Source organism: Desmodus rotundus, chromosome 5 (genome assembly GCF_022682495.2).
Source record: "Desmodus rotundus isolate HL8 chromosome 5, HLdesRot8A.1, whole genome shotgun sequence".
In the NCBI taxonomy this organism is placed as follows: domain Eukaryota; kingdom Metazoa; phylum Chordata; class Mammalia; order Chiroptera; family Phyllostomidae; genus Desmodus; species Desmodus rotundus.
Window position 1 is genome coordinate 148281178 of NC_071391.1, and position 25972 is coordinate 148307149.

At 42.4% G+C, this 25972-nt stretch overlaps 1 protein-coding gene across 12 annotated transcripts in view; it reads right to left on the reverse strand.

Moving 5' to 3' along the window:
- Nucleotides 1–25972, reverse strand: part of LTBP1 (latent transforming growth factor beta binding protein 1) — a 365905-nt gene that overhangs the window by 170650 nt on the left and 169283 nt on the right. For all 12 annotated transcript variants that reach the window (XM_045189319.3, XM_024552641.4, XM_045189318.3 and 9 more), the window contains 2 exons: nucleotides 2609–2833; nucleotides 1109–1383 (listed from right to left, as the gene is read on the reverse strand). In XM_045189319.3, the coding sequence (XP_045045254.2) occupies nucleotides 1109–1383; nucleotides 2609–2833 (500 nt within the window). The remainder of the gene's footprint in view (nucleotides 1–1108; nucleotides 1384–2608; nucleotides 2834–25972) is intronic.

Here is a 25972-nt window from a genome sequence, read left to right on the forward strand (position 1 = left end):
ATCTTAACAAAGCCCCATGTTCTTGTCTGCACCATATAGATAAGAAAGCTGGTTCCCTGCCACCAAGTCCTGGGCCTGCGGCTCTAGCCAAGATCTCTGACTGCACATGGGTGCTCTTTCCACTCAGGTCTACAAACCAGTTCCGCCTTCCTCCCCTGGGAGGAAGGTGATAGGCCTCCACAAACCTGCCCAGTACCTGAAAGTATTTTCCAGTTTCTGAAGCAGTAACAATTGATTCTTATTATCCCAAAATGTTTCACACACACAATTTTTTTTTTCAATATTCAGGTAAGGAGAGAGATGTAATGAGTGCACCTCACCTACTCTTCTTACGTGGGGCTGAAACCAGAATCAAATGACAGGAGGAGAACCACAGGACAAAGCTATGTCATTATCGCATAAGCAGGTCGCACCAAGGGGTTTGGGTAAAAGAGCCAACACATTTGTTGCCTTCACTATGCACTTTCAAGGATGAGTTTTAAAGAAAAAGCGGCCTTCCTCCTTCTTCATGAAGTAGATATAGGCTTTAAGTTACATGTAAATCCAGGGATATTTAAAACATCTCACTATGCACTTCAAACTACTCACTTATTGCCATTCTAGTTATGAGTTTTTATAAGAAAAAAAAGATGACAAATTTTTATTGCATTCAAAACTCAACTATACCTATCAACCTGTAACTATTGTGAAAAGGCCTAAGTATTCTGCACACTTTGCAGAATATGCCGATCACCTGAACTGAAAAACATACACAACAACCACGGCCTTCCAGCAGCATTTCGGGAAATTCACCACTTAAATTTATTTATAGATCAGCAGTTGGCAAGCTTCTTCTGTGAAGGGCTTTCCCGACCATATTTTTGGCTTTACAGATCATACGATCGCGTTGAAACTAAGTAATTCTTCCATAAAGAGCACGAAAGCAGGGTAGGCAACATGGAAATGAATGGATATGGCTGTGTTCCAATCAAACTTTATTTACAAAACCAGGCCCAAGGGTCAGTGTGCCAACTCCTTCTGCAGAAAATCATTTTACCAAGTCTGGCTTTCCCGTTCAAACGAGACCTTTTCTAGAAAGCATGCACACAGGTGGGGCGATGCGGCTTACCTGTGACCCAATAGTTTCCTGGAAGCACCGGCCAAGCTGGGTCTTGGCCGCCACAGGGTAGATGTGTGGAATGGCTTGCTGGTGGGAGTGCGTGGAATGGACCGTCTGGGTCTTCTGGACGGAGTGCCCTTGGTAAGAGATTTGGGACTGGCCTGATGGGCCTTCTTTTACCTTCTGGCCCGTTGGGCCATCGATTCTTGAAACCTGATGGATCTGGACTGAAGCCTCAGGAGGGTGCTTCACGTGAATATTGACTATGTTGGGAGGAAATTTCACTAAAACAGATGGGGAGGAAAGCTTGTCAATCACGAATAATTAACACGGGAGGCAGCATGAGAGTAAATGTCACACACGCGTGTACACTGACATGCATATATTTATACATAGGCTAAATTACACATATGTACTGTATACATGTATTTGCTGCACAGCCATCAAAATAAGTGAGAGTAAAAGGGTACACTTAAAATAAAAATTAAACCTGAATTTATATATTTCAAAAACTAAACTAACTATAAAGAGAAATTAAAACCTCTCACGGTAACATATTCATAAGATAAAAATATTTTTAATGAAACTATTAAATGCATGCAGCTTGTGGTCATAGGGAGGTACGTTTTATCAAATAATAGTAATGAAGACTCAAGAGTTAGATTATTTTTGAATTTCTCATGAAGTTTCTATTGAAAAATTTGTAGGATATATCTTTCTGCACAAAAAGGAAATACAATTTCAGAAAGCACAATTCTCTAGCCCTTAAATAACACATTGTGGATATACTTTGGGGCTTACTGGGGCACAAACACAAAATATCACAGTGTGACATTTTATATCTTTAACGAGATTTACTTTCTGCCGTTTTCAAACAAAATTTCATCCTCTGATGTGAATATTCAGGTTTTAAAGAATAACAGCCAATAACACTCTCTGACCCCTTAAAAATATTGCGCCTGAAAGAGGTGCCAGGTTTAAAAGAATGAATGAGTCATAGAATTTCTGAGCTCCCAGTGACCTAGTTTCCCTTCCTCTGCAGATGAATAAATCGAAGCCCAGTGAGGTGCAGTGACCGTTTAGAACTGAAACCAAGCAGCACTCTTCAGCAACTGAAGAGACTTGGTATCCACTGCAGGAACGGGCTGATCACTGGCTTTATTAACACTGGAAGGGCCAGCACACTCCCTGTTTGTCTTCCTAGTCTCCAGGCCTGGCCAGAACAGGGGCAGGCACATTCAACAGCTTGGTGCTCGGAGTCGTCAGAGAAGGCTTGGGCTCCTTTGCTGTTCCTATTTCTTAGATTCCAAATCTCCACGGCCTCGTGAGCACTGCAGCCACATGCCTGGGCCCACGTTCTGTCCCTCCTGTCATTTTTCAGGCCACACATCACATGCTCCTTTCTGTTCTAATACCAGCCCTGGCCATCTGCAGATACTCAGCTTCTCTATGAGTTTGGCAGGTTAGCAGAGGTCTGGCAAACAGGCAAAATCAAAATAATAAGCTTACCTTTGACTCCCTGCTGACCATTCATGGTCAGAGGCAAGGTGTGTGTAGAGTGGACGACATGCGTCCCCAAGGCCTTGCCCGACTGCTGGGAATGCTGATAAAGTTTGGGCATGCTGGCACCGTGGACCGGGATCTGACAAAGCTTCCCGGTGAAGTTCGGCGGGCACTGGCATTTGTCCCTTGAACTGCACTGGCCACCATTCATACATGGAAGATGGCAAATTACTGTAAGGGAGAAGAGAAATTGTGGAGAATTGGTCAGTTTCTCAAATGCTAGGTAACAGTCAGCCAATAAAACTCCCAAAACACACAGCCCCATTACAGCCATCAGATTTCCACTGACTTTTGAAACAGTGAACAAAGAACTAACTACACTTCGGCAAAAAAAAAAAAAGTCTCCATTATTCACTATCTTCTTCCTTCCATCTTGAGTCATTTAACTCTCCATTGGCCTGTGGCGTCCTCCCTCAACAATGGAACGAACTCGTGGGAGAAGGAATGTATAAAGGAGCCATTCAGGGCTGTGTCTACCACAGTGCCCTTTCCAGTATCTCTTGCGTTCTGTAATTCCTTTGTCCTATTTAATTCCTCATTTGTTAGCTGTCTCCTTAGATTATAAACCATTGAGGAAAAGGGGTGTGTCTGGCTTAGTGACCTTTCCATCCTCAGCACCTAAAATAATGCCTGGTACACAGTGGACATTAAGTATTTCCTCAAAGAATAAACAAAGAAACAAACAAGAATATGTAAAAATAGTCTCTGCCGGAAATATAATCTGAAACCCACTGGATTCAGCGCTGCTCCATGAGGAAGTGGAATAGTTTGAACCCTGCTTTACCGGAATTTGCAATCTCTTTGGGATAACAAGACCACAGTGAAGCCTAGAAGATGCAGAGTGATTAGTAGTTTGGAATTTGATTTAGAATACCAAAAGATAAAAGGGCATATCGGGTAAAGAATTTTAAGAGGAGTTTTACATTCTGATGAAATTCAGCTTGTGGCCAACCTCTTTATCACTAATGAATTCTACCTATCGGCCTTTAAACAGGAGCAGTTTTCTACCAGCTTAAAAAATAAAAAACCTTCAACTCCATTTCTTTCCATTTTCTACTGCATTTAAATCCTCTTCTCCGTGATCAAACTGTCCACTTCTCCACGCATCACAATCTAGCCTGCCTAGGAGGTGTTCTCCTGCCCCAATCCTCTGCCATGGAAGCTGTTCTTCCTAAGGTCACTAATGGTCTCCACATTGCTAAATCAATGGTTTCCACAACGTCCCGCTCATCTATTCTGCCCCTTCCTCTTTGCCCATTCCATCTGCATACTCTTTGCAGAATCCACTCTTTGCTTGTCCTTTAACACCGATGTGCTTTAATATTTAGTCTTAAAATCCTCTTTTACTCACTCCATACACTCTTCCTCTACGATTTCGCCCTGTCCTATGCGGACGTCTCCCAAATTTCTGTTTCCTCTAAAGGATGTCTGATGTGCTCCAAGCCATCCACTACTATACATCTCCATATAGGTATTCAGACGTCTCACACTTGAAATGTCCAAACGTTAACTCATCCTCTTCTCCCTAACGTCCCCATTCACTGGGGGGTCCTTAACAGAAACCTGGGTGCAGCACTATCTATCACTTCACCCACCCCAACATCCATTCTTGGAAGTTCTCCCTTCTAAACGTCCATCAAATATGTGCACTTCTTTCCCATCACAGGGTCCCTGTGCCCTCTGAAACCTCACCACTTAGGAATCTCACCTCATTCCCTACAATCCAGCTACATGGAGCTTTACTCAGTTCCTCAGGGTATAAGGCCCCCTTCCCCCACTCAAGCTTTATCCACACTGCGCGCCTGACCTGGAACACTCATTCCATTCAGACCCCTCACCTAGCGAACTCCTATTTATCTCTTAGACCCTGCTTAAACCTCACTTCCTCTAGAAGCATTGCCCACTGCCCCTCATCTAGGTCTGGTGCCTACCTACGCTCCCACAGACTCTCATTAAGCGCTCATCACGCCACTGAGCTTACTGTATTACAAGTGTCTCACAACCTCTCCGTACGCCTCATTCAACTGGAGCTCTGTGAGGTCAGGGGCGTTATCTTGTTTTGTATACCCCTAGAGTGTAACTTAGCTTCTAGAATAAGTGCTGCAGCTCAAAAAAATACTGGATGAAACATTTATGCCTACCACTTTCAAATACCATTTGAGGTACTACAGAAGATTCAGTACCCACCCTCAGGAATGTAAGAGCTGGCCCCGGCTGGGTAGCTCAGTTGGTTAGAGCACTGCCCCAATACACCAAGGTTGTAGGTTCAATCCCCAGTCAGGGCACATACAAGAACCAACCCATAAATGTGTCAATAAGTGGAACAACAAAATCGATCTCTCTCCCCCCATCCACCTCCCTCCACCCACCCCCTTCACTCTCTCTCTCAAATGACTTAAAAAACAAAAAAGAACATAAGAGCTAAGTGGGGAGATTAGATAATAACACATGATAACTGAAAACAGATCAGCGAGTAAATGACAATTGGAAAATATAAAATATAAACCCTGTGGAACTTCAGAGGACAGGAGACTCATTTCTGGTAGGTCAAGACAGACTTTATAGGTGGGATCCTGTGGGTAAGTCTTTGAAACTGGGCAAGATTCGAAAAAACAAAGAATTGCATTTTTTTTGTCCTAAGAGGACAAAAAAAAGAGTGAGGCAGGCATATATGGGAGATAACAAGAAAGTCTGTCCAGTTGAAACCCCCGGTTCTTGAAGGGAGGGAGGGGTCAAGTGATAAACTAGAAGATGTTGGCTTGGGTCAGAGCATGGGTAAAGGCCCGATACAAAAGTTTGGGGTTTATTTTGTAATCAGGAAGTCATTTTGGAGGCTCCAAGGAGAGGATTAAACAAGGCTGCAAGAATGTTCCAGGAACATGACTTGTGATGGAAGGTGAGACTGGTTGGAATGGGGAGCGACTAGGTCGAGAAGCCAGTATCCAAGTTGAAAAACACATGGGTTGGGACAATGGCAACAAGAACTGAAAGAAACACGAAGTACAGTAACGATGGAGGAAGAATCTGTACAACCTGAAGACGGGGCACAGAAAGTAAAGAGCAGGCCAAGGAAGAGGGGAGACAGGGGCAGGGGGGGAGGAAGGAGAGCCAGAAAAAAAATGACCAAGGTGACCACCCAGAAACCATGCCCATGTCTGTGTGGCAGGTCGAGCCCAGACTACCCATGCTGAGTGGGCTCTGACATAGGCTTCTCCAGCGCCTGGTGTACTCTGAGGTGCGGGGCGACGGACGAGTCAAAGTGGACTCCAAGGTGGAGTCAAAGACTTCATAACTCCCACTTCAACTCTGAGCTGAATTTCTAAATCACAGCTTGGCTACCCTGCACGGATTTGATGTGTCATGGGCAAGGGGAGCCAGGCCAAGATTTAAATGTACTACAAATAATTTATAACTGGAATATAGGCACCACTCACTCTGCATGGTTCCAATATGCATGAATTTCAGTTTCCGCAGTTTAGTTAAATAACAACCCGTCCCCCAACAACATGGTTCAAACTTCAGTTGCCACGGTGTATTAACTGTGAGTAATTGCATAAAGTACAAACTTTCCTACTAGCTCGTTGGTCCATAAACACTATGCGAATAGCAGATGTTTATCGTGATCAGTAACCAATCATGTCACTTCCTTCGACGTGGGCTGGTGAGCGATCCCTGCACATCTGTTCTCAGTTCGTGCCCAGACAGGAAAACATGTAGTGGTGTTGCCTCCTCATCTCTCAGTGATAAGATCACATAACATTTTATGGAAGTGGATAATTCAAAGGGTCAACAAGAAAAAAAACACACAGCAAAAAACTAATAAGTGACAACACTGGAAATGAGATTGGAAAGTGGATGTGGTGAAAAGGATGGCTATGTACCAGAGGAAGTAACAGTAAAGGAACTCCCAGATATCTTATAACTTTGAAAGCACAAAGGTAAGATGCTGGCAGCTGATCCACACTTGGAAAGGAGTATGACAACTGACGAAGGCAAGGAGAAAAATAGCCCATATCGTAAGTTACACAATGAGAAGAAAGTGAACATAGTCAAACTACTCTTGGTAAGTTCTCCTTAAAGAAATACAATGCTTTAATTCTCAATGTTTCTAACATTTTTAAATTATGGGGCATTGAATAAATACTAGCTTTACTATTTTTTTCATTTCCCTATAATTTATACCCTACAGAAAAAGAGTTTCAGTGTTTTAACAAAGAGTTTTTTCAAGGTCATAGAATTTAATAATCATTGATAATTAAGATCGTTTTGCACATGGTCATTTTGCATGAGCTTGCACGATCATTTTTATGGTCCTGCACTATGACGCAAAGATGACTACAATCTATACTAAAATAACTTCACATACGTAACCATCTTTTTTACAAATAAACATTAACCAATTGACTTTTACTAGATATGTCTAGTACAAATAGCAGATTTTGAAATCTAACATGAATTTAATTAGTTTTGTTTAAATCTAACTTTAAACTTCTACACAAATGTTTCAAGGACTGTACTAGTTTATTTTTTTTAAGATTTTATTTATTTAGTTTAGAGAGACAGGAAGGGAGGGAGAACAAAAGGGAGAGAAACATCAATGAGCAAGAGATACATTGATTGGTTGTCTCTCGCACACCCCCAGTTGGGGACCTGGCCCACAACCCAGGCATGTGCCCTGACCGGGAATCAAACCATGACGTTTTGGTTCGCAGGCCGGCACTCAATCCACTGAGCCGCACCAGCCCGGGCAAGGGCCACACTAGTTTAAGTGGGCACAGCCATAATCCTAGAACAGAATCCAATAACCCCATTTCTCTCTTATCAGAAAAGAAATCATCTCTGCTTGACTTATTCTGACCAATGAAAGGCCACTATTTATAACCATTTATAAACGAGAAAAAAATATCTATTCTCCTGTTCCAGCATTTTCTAAAACCTAAATTACAATATAAAGGTTTTTGCCTCAGCTTAATAAATAAATGGTCGAGTCCTTTGTGGCAGGTGATCTTTTTATAGCTAAACAGTCTTTTACATCAAAGAAAATAAATTTAAAATCAACCCACAAACTTAATGATTTAACTATGAATCGTTTCTTTCCGTTTCAAAAGTTCATGCCGCTCTCAAAACATTGCCTAGAGATATATAGCCTGTGCTGCCAGCGTTGTATAAACCCTTCTCAACACACAGAGAGAAAAAAGAGTAGTTATCTTTAAGGCCGACTTGCGAGGCTTGTGGTGTGCTGGCTGTAAGTCTAGCCACGGCACATATATTTCAGAACATGTAACTAGAAGTGTCCCATAGAATGCTGGCTGAGAGATGCCATAACTTTATCAGCTTGACATTTAGCCGGCCATCGCCATTAACTCACTGCATTGCATCATGTGGTCACCTGGGACCTACTCAAAATAACAAGAAGTATATGGGCCTTCAGCCTGTTATTCCAGAAAGCATCACGGCATGACAACCAACTCAACATACTCATGGGACTGCTATAAAAGGTCAAAATGGGCAAAAAGGACCCATGCTGGAACAACATGTTGGAGGTTTTTAATATGTCAAATGTTTCGGTGCATCCCAGCATTCACTGTGGCCTATAAAACAACTTGCGGCACTTCAGAAACTGGGCTGCCAGAATCACATTCATATTCTAGGTCACAAACTGGAACCTAGTGTAACTGAGTAGATAATGATGACTTGTGTACAAATATGGGCAAACTGAATTTTCTAAAGACTTGTACTACACAAAGCTGTACCCTGCCTGTCTTTCCTGTTAGCTAACCATAAAAATACTTCAACTGTTTATCCTCGGAAGGTGCTCTAAGAACATACCTGAGTTTCCTGCAGCAGCACCGTGGTCCCTCCACCACCCCCTCGCTTTCTGTGCCAGCACCAGCAGACAGACCGTCTCGAGTTATTGTGGCTGAGGCAGAACAGGGAAAACAAACCTCCATTCGGAGCAAAACGTGCATCTGTCATCTCCCAGAACAGACACACACATGACTTCGATTTGAGTCGCTACTTCAACTTTCCCACTTGTCTCTGATTTTTGGAAAAACAACGTTCCCCTAAAAGCTTTCAGCCTTTTTGTTGGTATCCCTTGGAGTGTGAAAAAAAAAAGTAGCGATATCTTTAGAAAGTAAAAGTTATCACTTTATTGCTTCCCCTAAACATACCCACACTGCACTGCCCTCTTTTAAACAGGGCCCTTCCACTCTGTTCGGCAGGGAAGTGACTTCCTACTGTCGCCGTTTAAAGCCTTCAGATACCATGTATGTTAGGTAACAAATACTGCAAACCACAGCTCACTTCAAGAACCTATCGCACTCTTAAAAAAAGAACAACTGTGTGCTTGCTTCATGATTTCGTATGCATCACCAAAAACCAAACTAACAAATAAAAACCTGGAACTAAAAGCAAAGCTGGAGGTCACACTCTTCTGAAGGTGGAATAGGGGAGCAAGGGAGGCCTAATCCTACCTTGAATCAAGGAAGAAAGTACAGAGATTCGTAGGCAATTATTACAATCTAGGTTTTGAGGGGTTTTAATGGAATGCAGAAATTTACAACTGTTTATGCCCTAAAACTGCCTTCAGCCAATTCTTGATTATCTGTCTGCCAACTTACACTGACTCATGGACTCCACCAAGAAAACACATGAGATACAGCGATTCAGGACAACCTGTCCCAGGAGGTGACATTCACGCTACACCTAAAAGAAGAATCCAGTGGCGTGAACTGTTGGTCAAAGAAGTGTTTGCAGATGAAGAAATACCAGGAGCTAAGCTCTTGAGGTGAGACATGGTTTAGAAAGGCCTAGAAACTAAGAGAAGGCTGATGTGGCTGGAGTGTAGGTGATAGGAAGAAAGTGAGAACAGCTTTGTTGGACAGACAGACAAGGGCCAGATTCCTGTTTCTTTCCACATGCATATAGGGAAGTCTATAAAAGCAGATACAGTAAAACAAGTATGTATGTGTAAAAACTTAACACTTAGGACCGAAACAGGTAGAATCGCAGGAGTCACATAGAGACAGGGACTGGCCTGGGGACTGCCAGAGGAGAGGGCGTTGGGAGGAGTGGGTGAAAAGAGGTGGGTGACGGGATTACGAAGTACAGACTGGCAGTCACAGAATAGTCGTGGGGAACACAGGGAATGTAGTCAGTAATACTGCAATGACCGTGTATGGTGGGGACTGGCAGTATCATGGGGACTGCTTAATCAAGTATATGATTAATCACTATGCTGCTTACGTGAAACCAACACGAAGTCATGCTGAAAGTAAACTATGATTGAAACGTTGAAGAATAGTAGATTAAAAAGTAAAAGGAATTGTAGGCATCAGAATCCAGGGAAAAGGGAAGGCGCCCGCCGGGAGCCGTAGAGCCCTCTGCTGTATACATGGGGAACGCGCGCTGTGCTCCGGACCTCCCTTTCTGTCCCCCGCCACTCTTCAGCCAGACTCCAGTCAAATTCGGGAGGGCTAATTGAAAAGTCATTGAATATATAATCATTCTTTTGACAACAGGACTGTTTTAATGTGTGAGAGAAGCAATTAGCATTCTCAATCACACATGCAAAAGGGAAAAATAAGAATCCACAGAATTCTTGGGGCAAAGGGAAATGCTTTAATAAGAGTTAAAAATGCACCCCGCATACTCTCCCTGCCAGAGAGCATCTCCGTCTCACCTGCTTTAGAAATGAGGAAGACCATTTTCATCTTGCCCACACCTACCAAACGCTAAAGTATATTGGGTTGCAGATTTCAACAAATGCAAAATATCAACCTTAACACAAACAAAAATTCCAAGAACATCACTGGTGTTTCAAGCTGGTGCCCACAAGCAAATGCTACAATAGCACCTGTTTCTAATCCGGGAGACCTGAAGCCCCGCCACGCACAGGCATACCAGAGCTTCTCCTCGGGGAGGCGGCCATTCCTCATCTCACCTTTGTTTATGGAATAAACAAAGCTCTCCTTTCCTTTGTCACGAACCTCCCCATAGCTGTGGGCTACCTGATTTCGTCTCTTTTTATACCTTCCATAACCTAAGGCATTCCAAATATTGAGCACATCACAAAATTCCACTCATACCCTTCGTCCACAGATGCTGTTGGAGGTGCTATCTCTTAGAAATTCCCCAACACCAAGGCTCTTTCACCCATAGCAACATCTGCAGCTGCAGAATAAACAGAAGAGTCCCTGACCCCTGGGGATTAAGACATCCTTGAGCAACATTTCTGAAAACAGGGGCAAATCATTTCACTTCATGGATTTCAGTGTCCCCAGCTGCACAATGATGTGACCCACAGGTTCTTGGTTCACCCCTGAAATTCTGTTTCTCAAAAGTCTAACCAAGTTGTAAATACAGTGAAATTCAGATTTCCTCATCTTATCTAATGTCAGGATTTAAATTTTTAAATGTGCGTCTAGCCACCTGCGATTTGTACAGAAGGGAGAGGGGTCCGTGCGGTCAGTGGTGTGCTTGTTTTGATTTTGAATGCAAAGTCAGACACTGATTCAAATGGAAGTTTCACACTTACTGACGAAGCACTTATAAAAGGTCCATGGGTTTATGAAAAGCTGACTTCATTTGGGGGAATCATGGGAACATTCCAAATTGGAGCAATGATAATGCTGCGCCTTCACAGGCAGTGAAACAGTTTCATCAAAACAGTGACACGCTGCATCCGGGGAGACCCTGCCTTTTCCAGGGGCATCACTGCCACGGTCGGCTCAGTCACGTGTTGTTTCACTGCACTCTGGCATTTTCTCTGGTACCATTGCAAAACGCTTCCTCAAATAACAATACCACGTAAGCTACATACACTCTATTGAAAGAAGCTTCAAAACCTTTTTGTCATGGACAAAACCAAGGGGGAGGGTGGAAGCAGGGGATGGAGGTGGGTTTGGCTGGGGTGGGGTAGAGAGGTGAGGAGAAAATGCAGACAACTGTAACTGAACAACAATAAAATAATTTTTAAAATTTAAAAAAAACAACCCTTTTTGTATTTATTTCACCACTATGCTTTGCAAACTCTGCTGTGGTGTCTCCGGAGACCAAGTTCATACTCCCACTAAGTCCCGTAATATCTGTTTGTTATTTGTTTATTCCTTTGCCTCAGAAAAGAACTTGAAATGAAGCTAAATTTAGCATTTTCAAGTATCTGCAAAGTCAAAACCTTGACATACGTATGTATCTCAAGAACCCAAAACTGCACTGAACCTCTGGTCCAAAACCAGCCTCCAAGACAGAGACGCTCCTTCAAAGAAAGCGGACTGCTGAACCAGAAAGGGCCTCAGGGCCATTTGCAAACGTGTACAGCATCGAGTATCAGTTCCGTGTCATTAATCACTCTGCCTCGTAGTATGATTTCTTACTCTCCTTTCTCCTACTGAATTTGGACTATGGCAGGAAACAGGCCACAGTGTTTTCGTCCACCACATTTCACAGCCCGGCATTTTACAGATAAGAGCGCAACAGAAAAATGTTGACATTAATTCCCTAAAAATTCCAGATGGAAAAAAATCCAGCCTGTATCTACTTCTCTTTTAACACTCCTCACTTTTTTCTAAGGCCAATTAACTTTAGCATATACTAGAGTATTCTTCAAACTATGTTCCAGAAAATGCTAAGGATTCCCCAGAGGTGCCAAGAAGGATCTACTAAATAATCTAATTCAACCACCTCATTCTACGGATAAAGAGTGACCTACAGACTGCGTGTGCTTAGGACACCATGGCCAGGTAGGGACAGAAATAGAGCAGGAACTCGGGTTTTCAAGCCCTTTCTCATACAGCTCTTATGACAAAAGAACCAAGAGATTTCCCTCAAATCTCACCACACAGTCCTGTCTCAAGACCTTTCTTATTCTTCTTCCACAGATTCATGGTTTTCCTAACGGGTCACGTGGTGTGATAATGGAGTCCCAACGAGATCAAGGGCTTGGCTAGTTGCAGACTAGGTAGACTCAAGAACTTTTCCTGCAATCTAAATATATGAGTTGAAACACATCAGAGCTTCTTGTTTCTTAACAGAAGAACCCAGGAGTTTCCTGGGGCACAGGCATAACAGGAAGAGGGGGGTTAGAGTCGAGAACAGTGAAATGAAAAAGGAAATGAACACATTTGTTGGACAGCATAGCTATAGAATAATTCCATCACTGCAGAAGTTCTATTGCACTCTGCTGGTCTCTCACCTGTCCCGAGTTCCAACAAGGTGAGAAGTGAAGGCTGGAAGCTCAAAAGGTGGTGTTCACTCACTCAATGAAGATTTATTTTGTGTCTACCATGCCTGCTCCCTGTTCTAAGAATAAAAATCCACCCCCACCCCCAGCACCGAGCTTCCGTCAGTCTTTGTGAGACTGAGCACAAAGAAGACTGTTCTGGGGCACAGGGATCAGAGGGCAGGACAGGGCTGGAGAAAGGACTGTTCTCTCAGTTCTGCGGGCTACCAAGCACCTCTCTGGCCCTTCCAGGGATGTCAGGCCGGGCATAGAGCCAGGCGTCCTGAGGAGGGTCCTTCTGCGGACCAGAGGTAGGCCTCTCTCCTGGGGTTCCATCTGCAGTGGCACTTGGGTGGTCTGGACAGAGAGACCTAGGCAGATGCTATGCAGTGAGTGCAGCCCACCTGTATCGGGTGGGGAAAGGAGTGCTCTTGGGGACCTCAGACACACTTGCAGCGGGGATGAAGGTGCTGTGTAAGCAGGAAAAGGTTTTGGGCTATCGTAACTTGGGTGTATCACTATCATCATATTATCTATACCCACAAGCTGGTACAGCCAGGAGGGACATTCAGATTACAGTTATAATCACTAAGCTCATGTTGACAATTCTTCTGTTACTACATATCCATCATACTGTTCCATGTTACAAGGGTATGTGTAGCTGCAGAGCATTAATAATTAACATTTTTAGTAGCCACATAATATGTCATTAAGTGGACAGATGATAAATTACATATCCATTCATTCATTGTTTGTTTTGATTGTATTTCTCTTTAACTATTAAAAAAAATTTTTTTAATCCTCATTCAAGGACATTTTTTCATTGCTTTTAGAAAGAGGGACACAGAAAGAGTAACATCAATGTGAGAGAGTAACATCGATGTACGAAAGAAACATCGACTGGTTGCCCCCCAAACATGCCCTGACTGGATATCAAACCTACAACCTGGGCATGTGCCCTGACTGGGAATTGAACGTGTGGCCTCTTGGTCTACAGGCTGATGCTCCAACCAACTGAGCCACACCAGCCAGGGCTCTCTTTAATTATTACATGTAATGCTGCAAAGAACATCCTCAAGTAAATAGTATTATCCTTCTTGGTTATTATTTTCTTACCCATTCAACTAATATTTACTGATTGCTTAGTATGCACCAGACAATGTACTAGGCTACAGAGTAAAACAGACAAACATTTATGAGCCAATTACAGCAATGTAACTGTCTCACAGAGAGGACAGATGAACACAGGCAGTCAGAGCAAAGGCCTGGAACCAGGCGTCCGGGGGTGCGAGTGCCATTTTCATCATTTAAGAGTGGCATGACCTTGGGCAGGTTTTTTACCATTTCTCTGCCCCCCAAATTTCTTCACCTATGAAATGAAGATACAAAAAAATTGTTCCCAGCTCATATGGCTGTTCTGTGGCTTGAAAGAGGTCATATATTCGAAGCACTTAGAAATCGGCACACTGTAAGCACTGAACAAATGTCAGCCATCAGCATCAACTTCATGACTCGGGTGCGATGGGAACACATAAAAGGGGAAACCACACCGGCGTTTGGCAAAGGAAGAATGTGCAGATCCCCAGCCAGGCCGTGCTCTGTCCTGCATGTTACTTCACTCGCTACATCATTCCCAGAATCTAGCAAGGAGATGTTGAGTTGCTGAGTATATCAATTGAAGAATCTTCCAAAAACAGGATAACAATTATTAACATCAATAACATTATATTAACATATCAAATTCACATGTTGTCAAACTGGACTTTATTTTTAAAAATGTATATTAGTTCAATAGTTTCAAATAGTTTCTGAGTGCTACCATTTTACCTTTAATCGATTATACTATCACAGTGCTGATTTTGCATGTCTTTATTTATATTTTTATTTGTAAAAGTCATTAGTAAAGATTTTTAACCCTTACCCTACATAGTTATTTTTATTTCCTCGTTTGAGCCATCTTTTTACTCTTATCTTTTACTATCCCTTAGATATACCCGTTAAAAATCTTAATGATTTTTAATTACTTTCATGATGATTTTTATGGATCATAGACTTTAAAATCTTATGTATTATATTAATGAAAATATCTTTGCAAATATATTTCCCATTCAGTTAAATTAGTTTTGAATACACATATTTATTTTGTTATTTCCATATAATTAAGTTTATAAGTCCTTTTCTCTTTAATATATTCTATAGTTTCATTTCCTTAAAAGCTACAATCCCTCCAAGTATCTGATAAATACCTTATTTCGTGCTAACTGTTTAGGTTATTTTTTCATCTCTTTCTTAATTATTTCACTCATTCCATCTGGAGATTTGCTAGGATATAGTATGGATTACAACTAATTTTGCTTCAAACTGCAACCTAAATATCTTAATATCAGTTACTGAATAAAACTTGCTTTCCCATTTTTTTAAGATAAGCTGTTCTTTTGAATAGAAGGTTTCAAAAGGGGGGAAGACACAATGCAGGGGTGGGGCCGGAATCTGGCTGCTTAGGATGGAGTCAGGACGGAGAACAGGGGAAGAATGCAGGATAAAAAGGAGTGCTACAACAGCAGTGGACACTCCCCGGGAGACGGGACAGCAGAAGCACACTGGGTAATAAAATGAAATGGGGTCTGCAGAATTCAGTCACGTGCCAGAAGCGATAAATTCTGGGTAGACAGTGTTTGGGAACCACTGCTATAAACAAAAATCGGCACGGTCTGTCTACAGCTTCCTCTTATTCCCACCCTCCACGGGTCATTACCCTCCCGTGGCTCCCCCCTCACTACGCCACCACGAGCAAAGCCGCTGTCTCTGTCCTGGTCTCGTATATCTTTCAAAGGGCGGGGAGCCCTTTCCGCATTCTCTTCCCGAGTAGTTAATAGTCACTGGCAAGCATAAAAGCAGATGACCAGGATGCAGTGCAGAGTCAAAGCACCATGCCCAGGAGAGGATCCATTCCAAGGGATGTGAAATACCCTGTGTGGCTGCTGCAGGGACAGACGCTTGAGCTCGGCCTCAGATCTTTCAGTGTTTGAACTGAAAAAAAAAAAAAAAAACCCTCAAGCAGGACAACAGGCTCCCAAAGCCTCTTTACAGGCACGTTGTAACCTTAAAACCGCCACATAAGACAAAAGTGCCTAGGGAAAACCGGTGTGCAGGCCTCTGTAGATTGCTGGGTGCGCTATCCCAAACACGACGGGTTCCAGAGTTTACACGTACGTCACAGGATACAGATGTACTAGAGCAGAGACTGCCTGCACCCACGACGGAAACGGGCTGGGAAACCCGCTCACACTGACAGCCAGTGTTGTCATGGCGGGATATCAGCTTCTAGTCGGTTACTCAGAAATGCTTTTTCACTTCTTTGTCTTTTAGACTCTCAGGCTTTAACTGAAGGAACTAGAGTTAGAGGTTTAAAAAAGAAAAGGCTTTTTACAAATACTAAATAATAAAATTTGCAAGACTGCATCACAGGTTTCAATTTTACAACCTGTCACATTAAAAATAATTGTAACCCAGATTCCTTTTCTTACACAGCATGCACAGAGGGATGAGAATATCCAGTGTGAACTAGGAGGTGATTTGGGGACATTATCATCAAAAACTCGAACAGTGGTTAAGAGGGTCTCACATAATTTCTACTGGATCATTCCTTCTGAGATTCAGACTCATTTGAGCTAAAAGCTGAACACATCAATTTCCTACTTATCTATTTCAAAGATTCTCTCTGTCGCTGGTGCGAGACATCTAAACCCAAACAGAGCAGAGAGGCTCTTCTTGACCTTGTTTTTGCTGCCTGTCCAGCCCGATTCCCCACTGTTGCCCTTATGTTCTCCTCAGTTCCACACACAGCCAACCCTGGTCTGTGCTGAGCACTCCACGCTTCCTCCTACATGTGGTTCCTCCCTCCCTCCCAGCTCACCGCCCCTACCCAACACCACACCTCAGCCCGAGGCTCTGCTTAAGCTGCATCTTGTCACTAAGGCCTTTCCACACGACAGCAGGGAAAGCGGCCAGCTCCTACTCCTGCCACATACTCAGAGTAATGAGAGCAGGTGAACACCCAACACAGATGGCATGGGACTGTGAGGGTCTGGGAGTGTGTCTGACTTCTCCAAAACATCCTCGTGAGCTCCTGCCAGAAAGGATCTTGCCTTTGGGGCTTTGCCTTTTTCGGGGGCACATCCCAAGAGCTTAGCAAAACGCTACTCACATGGTAGGTACCTGATAAATGCTTTTTGAATGAATAAATGAGAAAATGGAGTTTTATGTAAAGCACTTTTTTTACTGTGAAGCCAGCTGAATGCCAAATTCTGTGTTTGTATAGTTTGCTTTCCAGTTTGTTAATATTGTCTTACCCCTAAATTAAGAGTCAGTCTTATGTTAGTCATTTGCTTTTACTGTCTTTCCAAGTCATTTTATTGTCTTTTAATTTTCATAAAACAACTCTTTTTGCACTCATTTCTGACCAGGTCACACAATATTTAATTAAATGATGTCATATCTGGTCAGAAACAAAAGAACTGACCCTTTGTAATGTGTGGGATGAACTATCGGTTAAGAATATTTAGCAAGCCATGGTTATCAGTTGGTCAATTTTTAAAAAGCAGTGGAGGGAGTTGGTGAATTTGGAAAGTCAATTATACGGCGGTAGTTTTATTCGGCTTCTCCTGCAGACTGCTTAAAGTCACACAGGACCCCAAGAGTCAAACGCTTAGGCTACTCAAAGTCACATGATTCATTACTTATGAGATGAGCCAAGATGTCTACTTCCATTTAACTTAAATAACTTGATATGTCAAGTTCAACTTATTAAAATATGCCTATACATTCCTCAGGGCTCCATTTATACTTCCTGAATCTGGAAAATTCCATTAAATCAAGACAATATGCATTAAAACCGACTTCCTAAAGATAATTCCTTCTAATCCCCAGTATTGGCCCATGGGTATGCTTCTAATTAACTCTCTTGAGACGTAGCTCAGACTGAGACTAAATTGATTTTTGAAACACCCTAGTGTACATCTAATACCCAGCTACCACTACAAAACAATCGGAGGGCTCGGTTTTGGACAGGGTAAGAATCAGAGACATGGAAGAAAAGTAAATTAAAACTACCATTATTAATCAGGGCTAGAAAAATTTCCAAATCCTTCTGGCAGCTTTCCAAAATAAACCAAATATCATCAGGGAAATTACATGGGTATACCGAGAAGAATTTCAGAAACTCTTCCCCTAGTATTCCTCCTGCCTCTCTTTCTCCTTTCCTTTTATGGCCACTCAGACACTGAAGTTAAGAAAACTATATAAGGATGTTTTGACTCAGAATTAAAATGTACCATATAGTGATTTTTACTGATATAAAATGAAACACTTTCACAAACTATGATCATTTTCTTATCATTCTTACGAACTAAAACATCTGCCAAACTGAGTTCAAAATGAAGTTTTATAATTTCTACCATATTTGATCCAAACAAGAAGAGAAAGCCCATACAATGTGTTTCTACTTCCAGAGTTACAGCTTTTCTGGAAGAGGCAATTTGCAAAACTTGAAAAAGCCCATGAAGAAAGAAGGAAGCACTTTACAACTTTCCTACAAACTAACAGATATTCAATATCATCAAAGCTTAAAACCCAGCAGCTCTCAACTACATTTCATAGGCCATGTGGAGCAAAGCCTTCTCCCCAGCTCCCTTCCAAAATTCTACTCAAGGAACGGATGTACCGAAGCAGCTCGCCACGTGATTAGAGCGCTCTGAGACATGATTCACATTTTCTAGACCACTACTTTTATCAGAAAGACATCCAGCCAGTAGTAGTAATAGGAATAGTAGTGGTGGTACTTCCTGGATGAAATAGAACCACCTTTACTGTAGAGATTTCCACTATACAAGTTTAAGGTCTAGTGTGTCAGAAGATCCCTGTACTGGGAGCCAAGAGATCTGAGTTCCAGTCTTAGGCCAGCATCACACAGCGAAATGATGGTCAGCAATTTAGTTCAGCTCTCTGGAATTCAGTTTTCTAATTGGTAGAACAATAGATCTAACTGATACATACATTTCCTTCTCAGTGCTAGAACTTCTGTGGGTCAATAATGTATTAAATTTTAAAAAACACTGCTATCGGCCCAAAACATTGAAGCCTAGTTTCTTCTCATGCCCATAACCCACACATCAACCATGACCAAGTTCTACTGATTCTCACTTCAGTATCTCTCTGGTTAGTGTCTTCCTCTCCATTTCCCCAGGCCTGTGTCCAAGTTCAGACTATTCTCTCTCACACAGACTCTGGCAAAGCCTTCCTGAAAGCCTCCCTACCGCCTTCCTTACCGCTCTCCAATATTTTCCCCCCACACCATGTCCAGAATGTACTTTCTGACACGACTACTCAATCAACAAGCCCATTTCCCTACATGACTTTTCTATAGCTCCCCATCAGCTGAAAGAAAAAAGGATCTTCCCAATGGAACTCTGGTAGCGACCCCATGGGGTTACTGGAATAACTGCCTCACTAAGTTCCCGGTGAGAATTAAAGGCCGCACTCACAGGAACAGTGCACTCAGTACCAAGCGCTGCCAGGCTTATCTCCGCCGTGCCCTGCTTGGGGCATTTTAGACCGCAAAACAGACACAGTTGTGACTCCTAGAACACACCACTCTCTCTGTCAAGGCACATGGCTAGATGCTGGAAGAATTCCTCTTGTCCCTCTTCCTTCTTCTGTGGTTGGGCCCCTCTCCACTCCATATCCTCCCCTTCGGTGAGGCCTCCTCTGACTGCTCTCTGCAGGCTGAGGTGCTCCTGCTTCTCTGAATCCAGAAACCCTACGTGGGTGCCCGATACCTGTCAGTGATTTTAATGACCTCAGTGGAGCCCACTCTCCAGCCCTCTAACAAAAGGCAGAAGACCCAAAGTTAAACTCTTTCTGGGTTTATACAAGGACCAATTAAGACTATTTTCCTGGGACAGCTTTTTGTGTTTCTTTTTATTCCAAACGACACCAAAATAAAAAGAATAAGAATGCTTAAAGAGAAGTGGCCATTTTCAGCTAGCATTCCATAATATGTCAGACTGCTTCCAATGCTTTCCCAGGCTACAGACAGCAGCAACCCTGGAAAGACTTCACAGTTCTGCAACCTTACTCACAAGCTCCAAACTGTCTTGAAACTTTAGATATTGTGTCCAAAATATTTTTAAAGCATATTGTGTCGTTTTTCTATAATTTTTAACATAATGGAATATTTCCAATGGTAAGCGATGATTTCAAGTCTCCTAAAGCTCCTATTGCTTAGGTCTAAGAGGAATATTCTCTCACTCTTCATCGAAGCCCTTTGCTTCTGCTTCTGCCATACATCGGCGCCACTTCTGTTAGCCCTGGGTCCAAGGACAAGTCCTTGACTGTATCTGACGGATCCCTTCTGAACTCTTCCTACAAAGTTAAAATAATTGCTCTCCTTATGTGAAACTTTTACTATCACTGCAGGAGAAAGACTAGAGATGTAGATAAACTTACAGCTTATTCATAATCTTCATGAGTGACTCATGATTAGATCTCCCAGCTGCTAGCAAGCTGATCAACAGCCAAGCGGAGGAAACAGTGAATCTTACTTGTCAGCTCCATGTGTCATCAAATATGGTCTCGATTAGAAAAGCTTAAACTGGATTTCAAGACAAGAACAAATCTCTGCTTTCACCCTTAGCATTAAAACTGTACAGAGTTCTTACAATTAAAGGAGAATTCTGGTTTTCATTGCCCGATACTTCACAAAAAAAAAAGGAAAAAGAGAGAATTGATAGAACTTTCCAAGTAATGACTAGGAATAGGATAACATCCAGTCAGAATTCCTAGACAAGGAATTAATAATAAGAGAAATAATAATTCAGAATTCATTTTAATTGTTGGGATATTGCGTGACCACTATCACTATACGCTCACTTCTCTGTATGACTGTATTGGCACACACAGGAACAAATACAAATCTACCAAACACACACTCAGGACTGATTAACTTCACCCTCTGTTCTGGTACCTTCAATTCAATGCTTTAGGTACAAAAGGTAAATAGGAACAATATTACTGTCTCCCTCCAAATTTGCTCTTTTGAGCCCAACCAAACACAGAAATTATTTATCTATGGCTATCACTCTACTTAAAAATGATGGCTATCAAACAAGTTCCTTAATATATTATTTCTCAGGCTCCTGTGAAGCTACCAAGGAATGCTAGCAAGTATGCTCCCTTTCACCAAGTCCCTCAGAAGCCATGGTGGGGACACAGAGCAAAGAAAAAAATTAATGAAAACTATCTAGAAGTACAGAGAGATTATTTAGTAACTAATCAAATGACTCAAAATTTCTAAGATTGATCAGTGAAAGTATCATGAATGTTTAGTCTAAGATGCAAGTTATTTACACCCAACATAAAACTGTTGAAAGGTTTCTACTCACTTTGTTAATAAACTAAAACACATTAATTTTTCAGCTAATACATTACAGTGATGGGAATGACAATATATCTACCTTAAAATGTCTTAATGCCAACATTGACATCATTTATTCATGCATATAAAAATATTCCTATTTGTTCATCAGAGGCGGGGATAATAAAGTTGCAATAAGGAAATGGCTAGTTAGCCTCCATGGAATAAAGGGTACTAACCATTGTTGGCTTCTCTTTTTATAGGGTACTAACTTCATTATCTCATTTACTCCTCACAGCAACCCTGTGCATGAGAGTTTTCTAGTCATAGTTCAAATATACAGATAACTGAGATTCTGAGGCATGTAGCATTCTTCCCAAAGCCCAGCATTAGTAAGTGGCAGAGTCAGCATTCAAAGTCTGCCACACTACCAACAAAGTGTGCCCATCACCCCAACGGCTTTTGAAGAGGTCAGGAGGCCATGTCACCACTGCTGTGACCAGTGGACTGCTGCAAACACCCCTGGGAGCAGCAGCTCTACGGCAGTCGCTACAGTCTCTCCTCCTCTACCTTTAACAAAAAAATCACGAATCGATCATGGCTCTTACAGAGCCTCGATCTAGAGTCTGAATCCTTTGCCACACTTCACAGGTCAGTCACAAGGGCAGTTGGTAGATAAAACCTACCTTCCATCCTTAGGTACCATAATGACCACTAATAATGAAGCAGAAATAGTAGTAGTTGCGACTACAAGGGCCCAAAGGCCAGTTACCAGTACGAGTCCGTAGTAGGTAGTTACTCTCAGCAGAGCTAACAGAGCCTGTTGCTACAGTAGGTCAACCCACTGCCCTGCATTCCCACACTTTTCCATTTATATCACACTAATCATTGTTGGAGGAACAAAACAAAGATGTGGCGCCTCATCTGTAGAAGCTTAGAAGCTAGGTAGAGGAAACCAAACTCACAGAGTCATTCAAGTGCGTGGGAAGGCCACCCGAGGACTTTGACACAGTCAGTCAAAATATCCCCTTGGGGCAGCAGCACACGGCCCCGACCACATGAATGACCCACTCTGGTAACTCCCCAGCACTTGGGTTCCATTACATTCAAGTTTCGCTACTCATCTGCTGAGAATTAAAAGGGGCAAGTCTCTTCAAGAACCTACTAAATTTTCTCTGTGTGGCCATAGAAATGGAAATTGTCCACCATAGTTATTTTTACAGCAGGACTGAATGTTATAATTCTCCAGACTGAGTACTTAAACTTGCTAGGCTTCTGTTATCTAACCAATAAATGGGAATAATATACCTATTATTCTCAGAATACAGATAAAGTATGAAAATGCCTAAAACTATACCGAGTACACGGGAGGTACCCAATAAACATCAGTTTTCCTTTCCTTCCAGCTCCAAACTATATCTTTTCCTATAGTTTTACTCTGGAAATATTTCTTCTTTAATAAGCCATTGAAATATCATACAGGAAGCTAAAGAAGCCCAAATTAACCCACCCATCAATCCCAGAGGCGGAGTCAGTAAGTACCTTCCGTGTTGGCCTTTGCATAGAAACACAACCGCTAGAGTTCCTGTCTTTCTATCATTTCAAAGTATTATTTAAAAGGGTTGAATGATCGGGCACAGAGATGAAGAATGAGAAGAGATGAAGAGCAGAAATTCTTTCTCTGGCAATAAAACCAGTGAAGTTACTTTTAAAAGGTGCTAGACAGGAAGTACTGACGGCGATGGCTTTTTGATAACTCAAACTCAACAGCTTGGTTAAGTGGCTGTGGCACTGGCTGAGCCCTGGCTTTATAGCAAGCACTCAAGGTTCATAGGGACTATTATTATTAATTTAGCGGCGGCCTGGGGGGACCCATATTTTTCATTATTTGCGATAGCAAGCCCTTGAGTTGCAGGGCCACAGCAGCAGCAGGCTGCTCCACTCTGTGAAGGCTAGCAGGGCTCCGTCAAAGCCAAGGGGAGGGAGCCAAGCTAAGCGCAGCTGTTGCTACTACACCGCAGCTCCCCAGGCTGCGCTTTGTTCCCCCACACACAGAGGCACACTCAGCGCTGGGATTAAGCACATGCTAAGCCCCCGACATTCCCATCTCATTGCATTCTGTCTGACCGTGAGACAAAGAAGTGCAACAGACATTTTCATCTCACCTTAAGTGAGCTCTCCAAAGAAATGTGTTTCCTGTCTCATTATATGATGTGCTAGACTAAGAATATGTCATTGGTCTCAGAAGAAAGAAAAAAGGCAGACTCCATGTTTCTGCCACTTTGAAGACTGAGGGTTTTGCCTTCGCAGCTGCCCAGCATTTAGGTACACGTCGACCAATTTGAAGGATCAAGGTTACCAGGGAGGGGAGGAGAAAAGAGCGGCAGAGAGGGAAGAGAAGGAGCCAAGAAGGGAAGATTTGTTGATTCTGGTGTTTAACTGTTACTACCAAGGGACTTGAGTTTATATCTTGAATTCCGGGAAATCGAAGTGTTTTGGGCAATACATGTGAATCACTGGAAAGAAATCTTCCATTTTTTGGCTAAAAGGTGACTCCTTTGATAACCACAAAGGCAATGAATCATAGATACTTCATTACTCGACTTCCTCTCAATAAGCTAAGAAAACATTACTCAGGATCCCCCACCCCTACCTCCAGAAATTAGTCAGGGAAAAGTGAATCTCCCAGACTTGAGCTCATCTGGGATGCCCTCTCTTAATTTCTCCTCTGGGTTAATTCCACAAAATGGCACAAAACTGCTAGTCCTTATGGTGCCCCCGCAGAAGGTGCTGTAGGTAGTAAGTGGCCTTCTGTGGCTGGGACACAGGGCCTGTCTGCCAATGCCTCAGGGTATCCCTTCTGCGGGACTACTTGCACTTTTAATCCTCAGTCTGGGTTCGGTGGTCTACACATCAATCTGTATCTGAAGTTCACACAGTATAATCTACTTATTCTTTTGTTGGGCAAAGGTTTACATAACAATTGGGGGATACGCTATTCTACATATAACTTCTTTTTGAGTTCAGTCATCCCACCTTATTTGGGTGGGGATGGGGCCAGTGAGGAAGGGCTGGAGCAAAACCGTGCTCTGAAGCTCCTCTCTCACATGGGCGAAATGCACTAGAAATCATCACACAGTGGCACTGTCCAACAGAAGGCCACTTTAAGAAATCGCCAGGTATAAAAATGGTAAACCTAAACATCTCGTTTGGCAATGCAGTGAGAATCACAAGCCTGGGTCTGACCCAGAGCTTTGCCACCTTGAGGTAGCCACCTTTCCTCTATGGGCCTCAATTTTCTGATGTGTAAAACAAAAAGGGTAACCCTCTGAGACATGCTCTGCAAGCTACTCTCAGCTCTGCGGGTCTCCCATTCATTTCACAAAACAACTCTCCACGGATTTCCATGAACCACCTCCTGCACACGGGGTTATCTGGTACAACCCTACAATCGTTAGCTTTCAACTTTTCAGAAACACACTGACGACAGCGAATAATGAAATGCTGTTTTCCTTCCTTTATTGCTTACTGTCCTCATAGTTCTTCATTCCCATACGTGTATTAGCCACATTTTAAGGCTCTTTGCACTAATAACGTCTTAAATAATTGCAGACAATACCAAGTCTCTGGAATCCAAACACCTTTGATGTTTGACTTATAAATTTTTCAGCATCTATAATTTTAAGGGTAAATTATGTATTAAATTTCAAAGGCCAAGTACTTCAGAAGAGAGGAAATTATGTGTGCTTTCCACGCACGCCTTCAGTCCAAATAAAATCTGCTCTTTAGACACCAAAGGAGTGACTACCAACTGGGTAAAATTTGTCAGTTGAAAAACTATGAAATGTTTAAATTCTGTGTGAAAAACCCACATAGTAAACTAAATTGAATCCAAGTTCTTTGGATTCTTCTAAAGTTTATTAAAACTATGACCAGAAGACAATTTCTTTGTATTAGGTATGAAACTGCAGCTATATGACCTAAAAAAAAATACTGAAGCTCTAGGCAATGCTACCGATTTATAATATTTTGCACACAAGAAATTAAATATGTCATCTCTTACCTTACAATGTGTTAAAATGTGTTCAGAGTTGCGGTTTAATGAGCTGCATTTTGACGAGATCAAATCTATGATGTACGGTAATCAAGCAGTCGATCATAACTAACGATAATACTGTGTGGATCCTGCTCTGACCATCAAGACCCCCAAGGACCCCACAGGAGGGAGCTGGGAACAAACACCCCAGACTCTCGGTCCCTCCAATCTCCTGAAGGGCAAAGGAGCCCACGGAGGCCCACAAGGGTGCCTTTCCAGCACAAGCACCACTGCACACAGTCTTTCGACTGAAGAATGCTCAGGCATCTATCTGGCCTTCTCCTTCCACAAGAAGAAAAAATTTAAAAAGCTCTTAATCCAAGAAAATTAAGAAATCTGGGGAACTGGCAGGGGATACAGAAACATGGATCACATGGGAAAACTGCCTCTTTAGTTACTATAAAAACTATATTCCTTAAATTGAGGATTCGCTCTTGGCTCCCCTCCCCCGCCCCAGTGATTTAAATTCTTAGAGCTCAGATTTTTAATCCTAAACCATTCATTTGTTATAGTCTGTAGAAGGGCCCCCAGCACATACTAAGGCATTAGGCCCTCATTTCTGTTTCCTTCAAAAAAAAA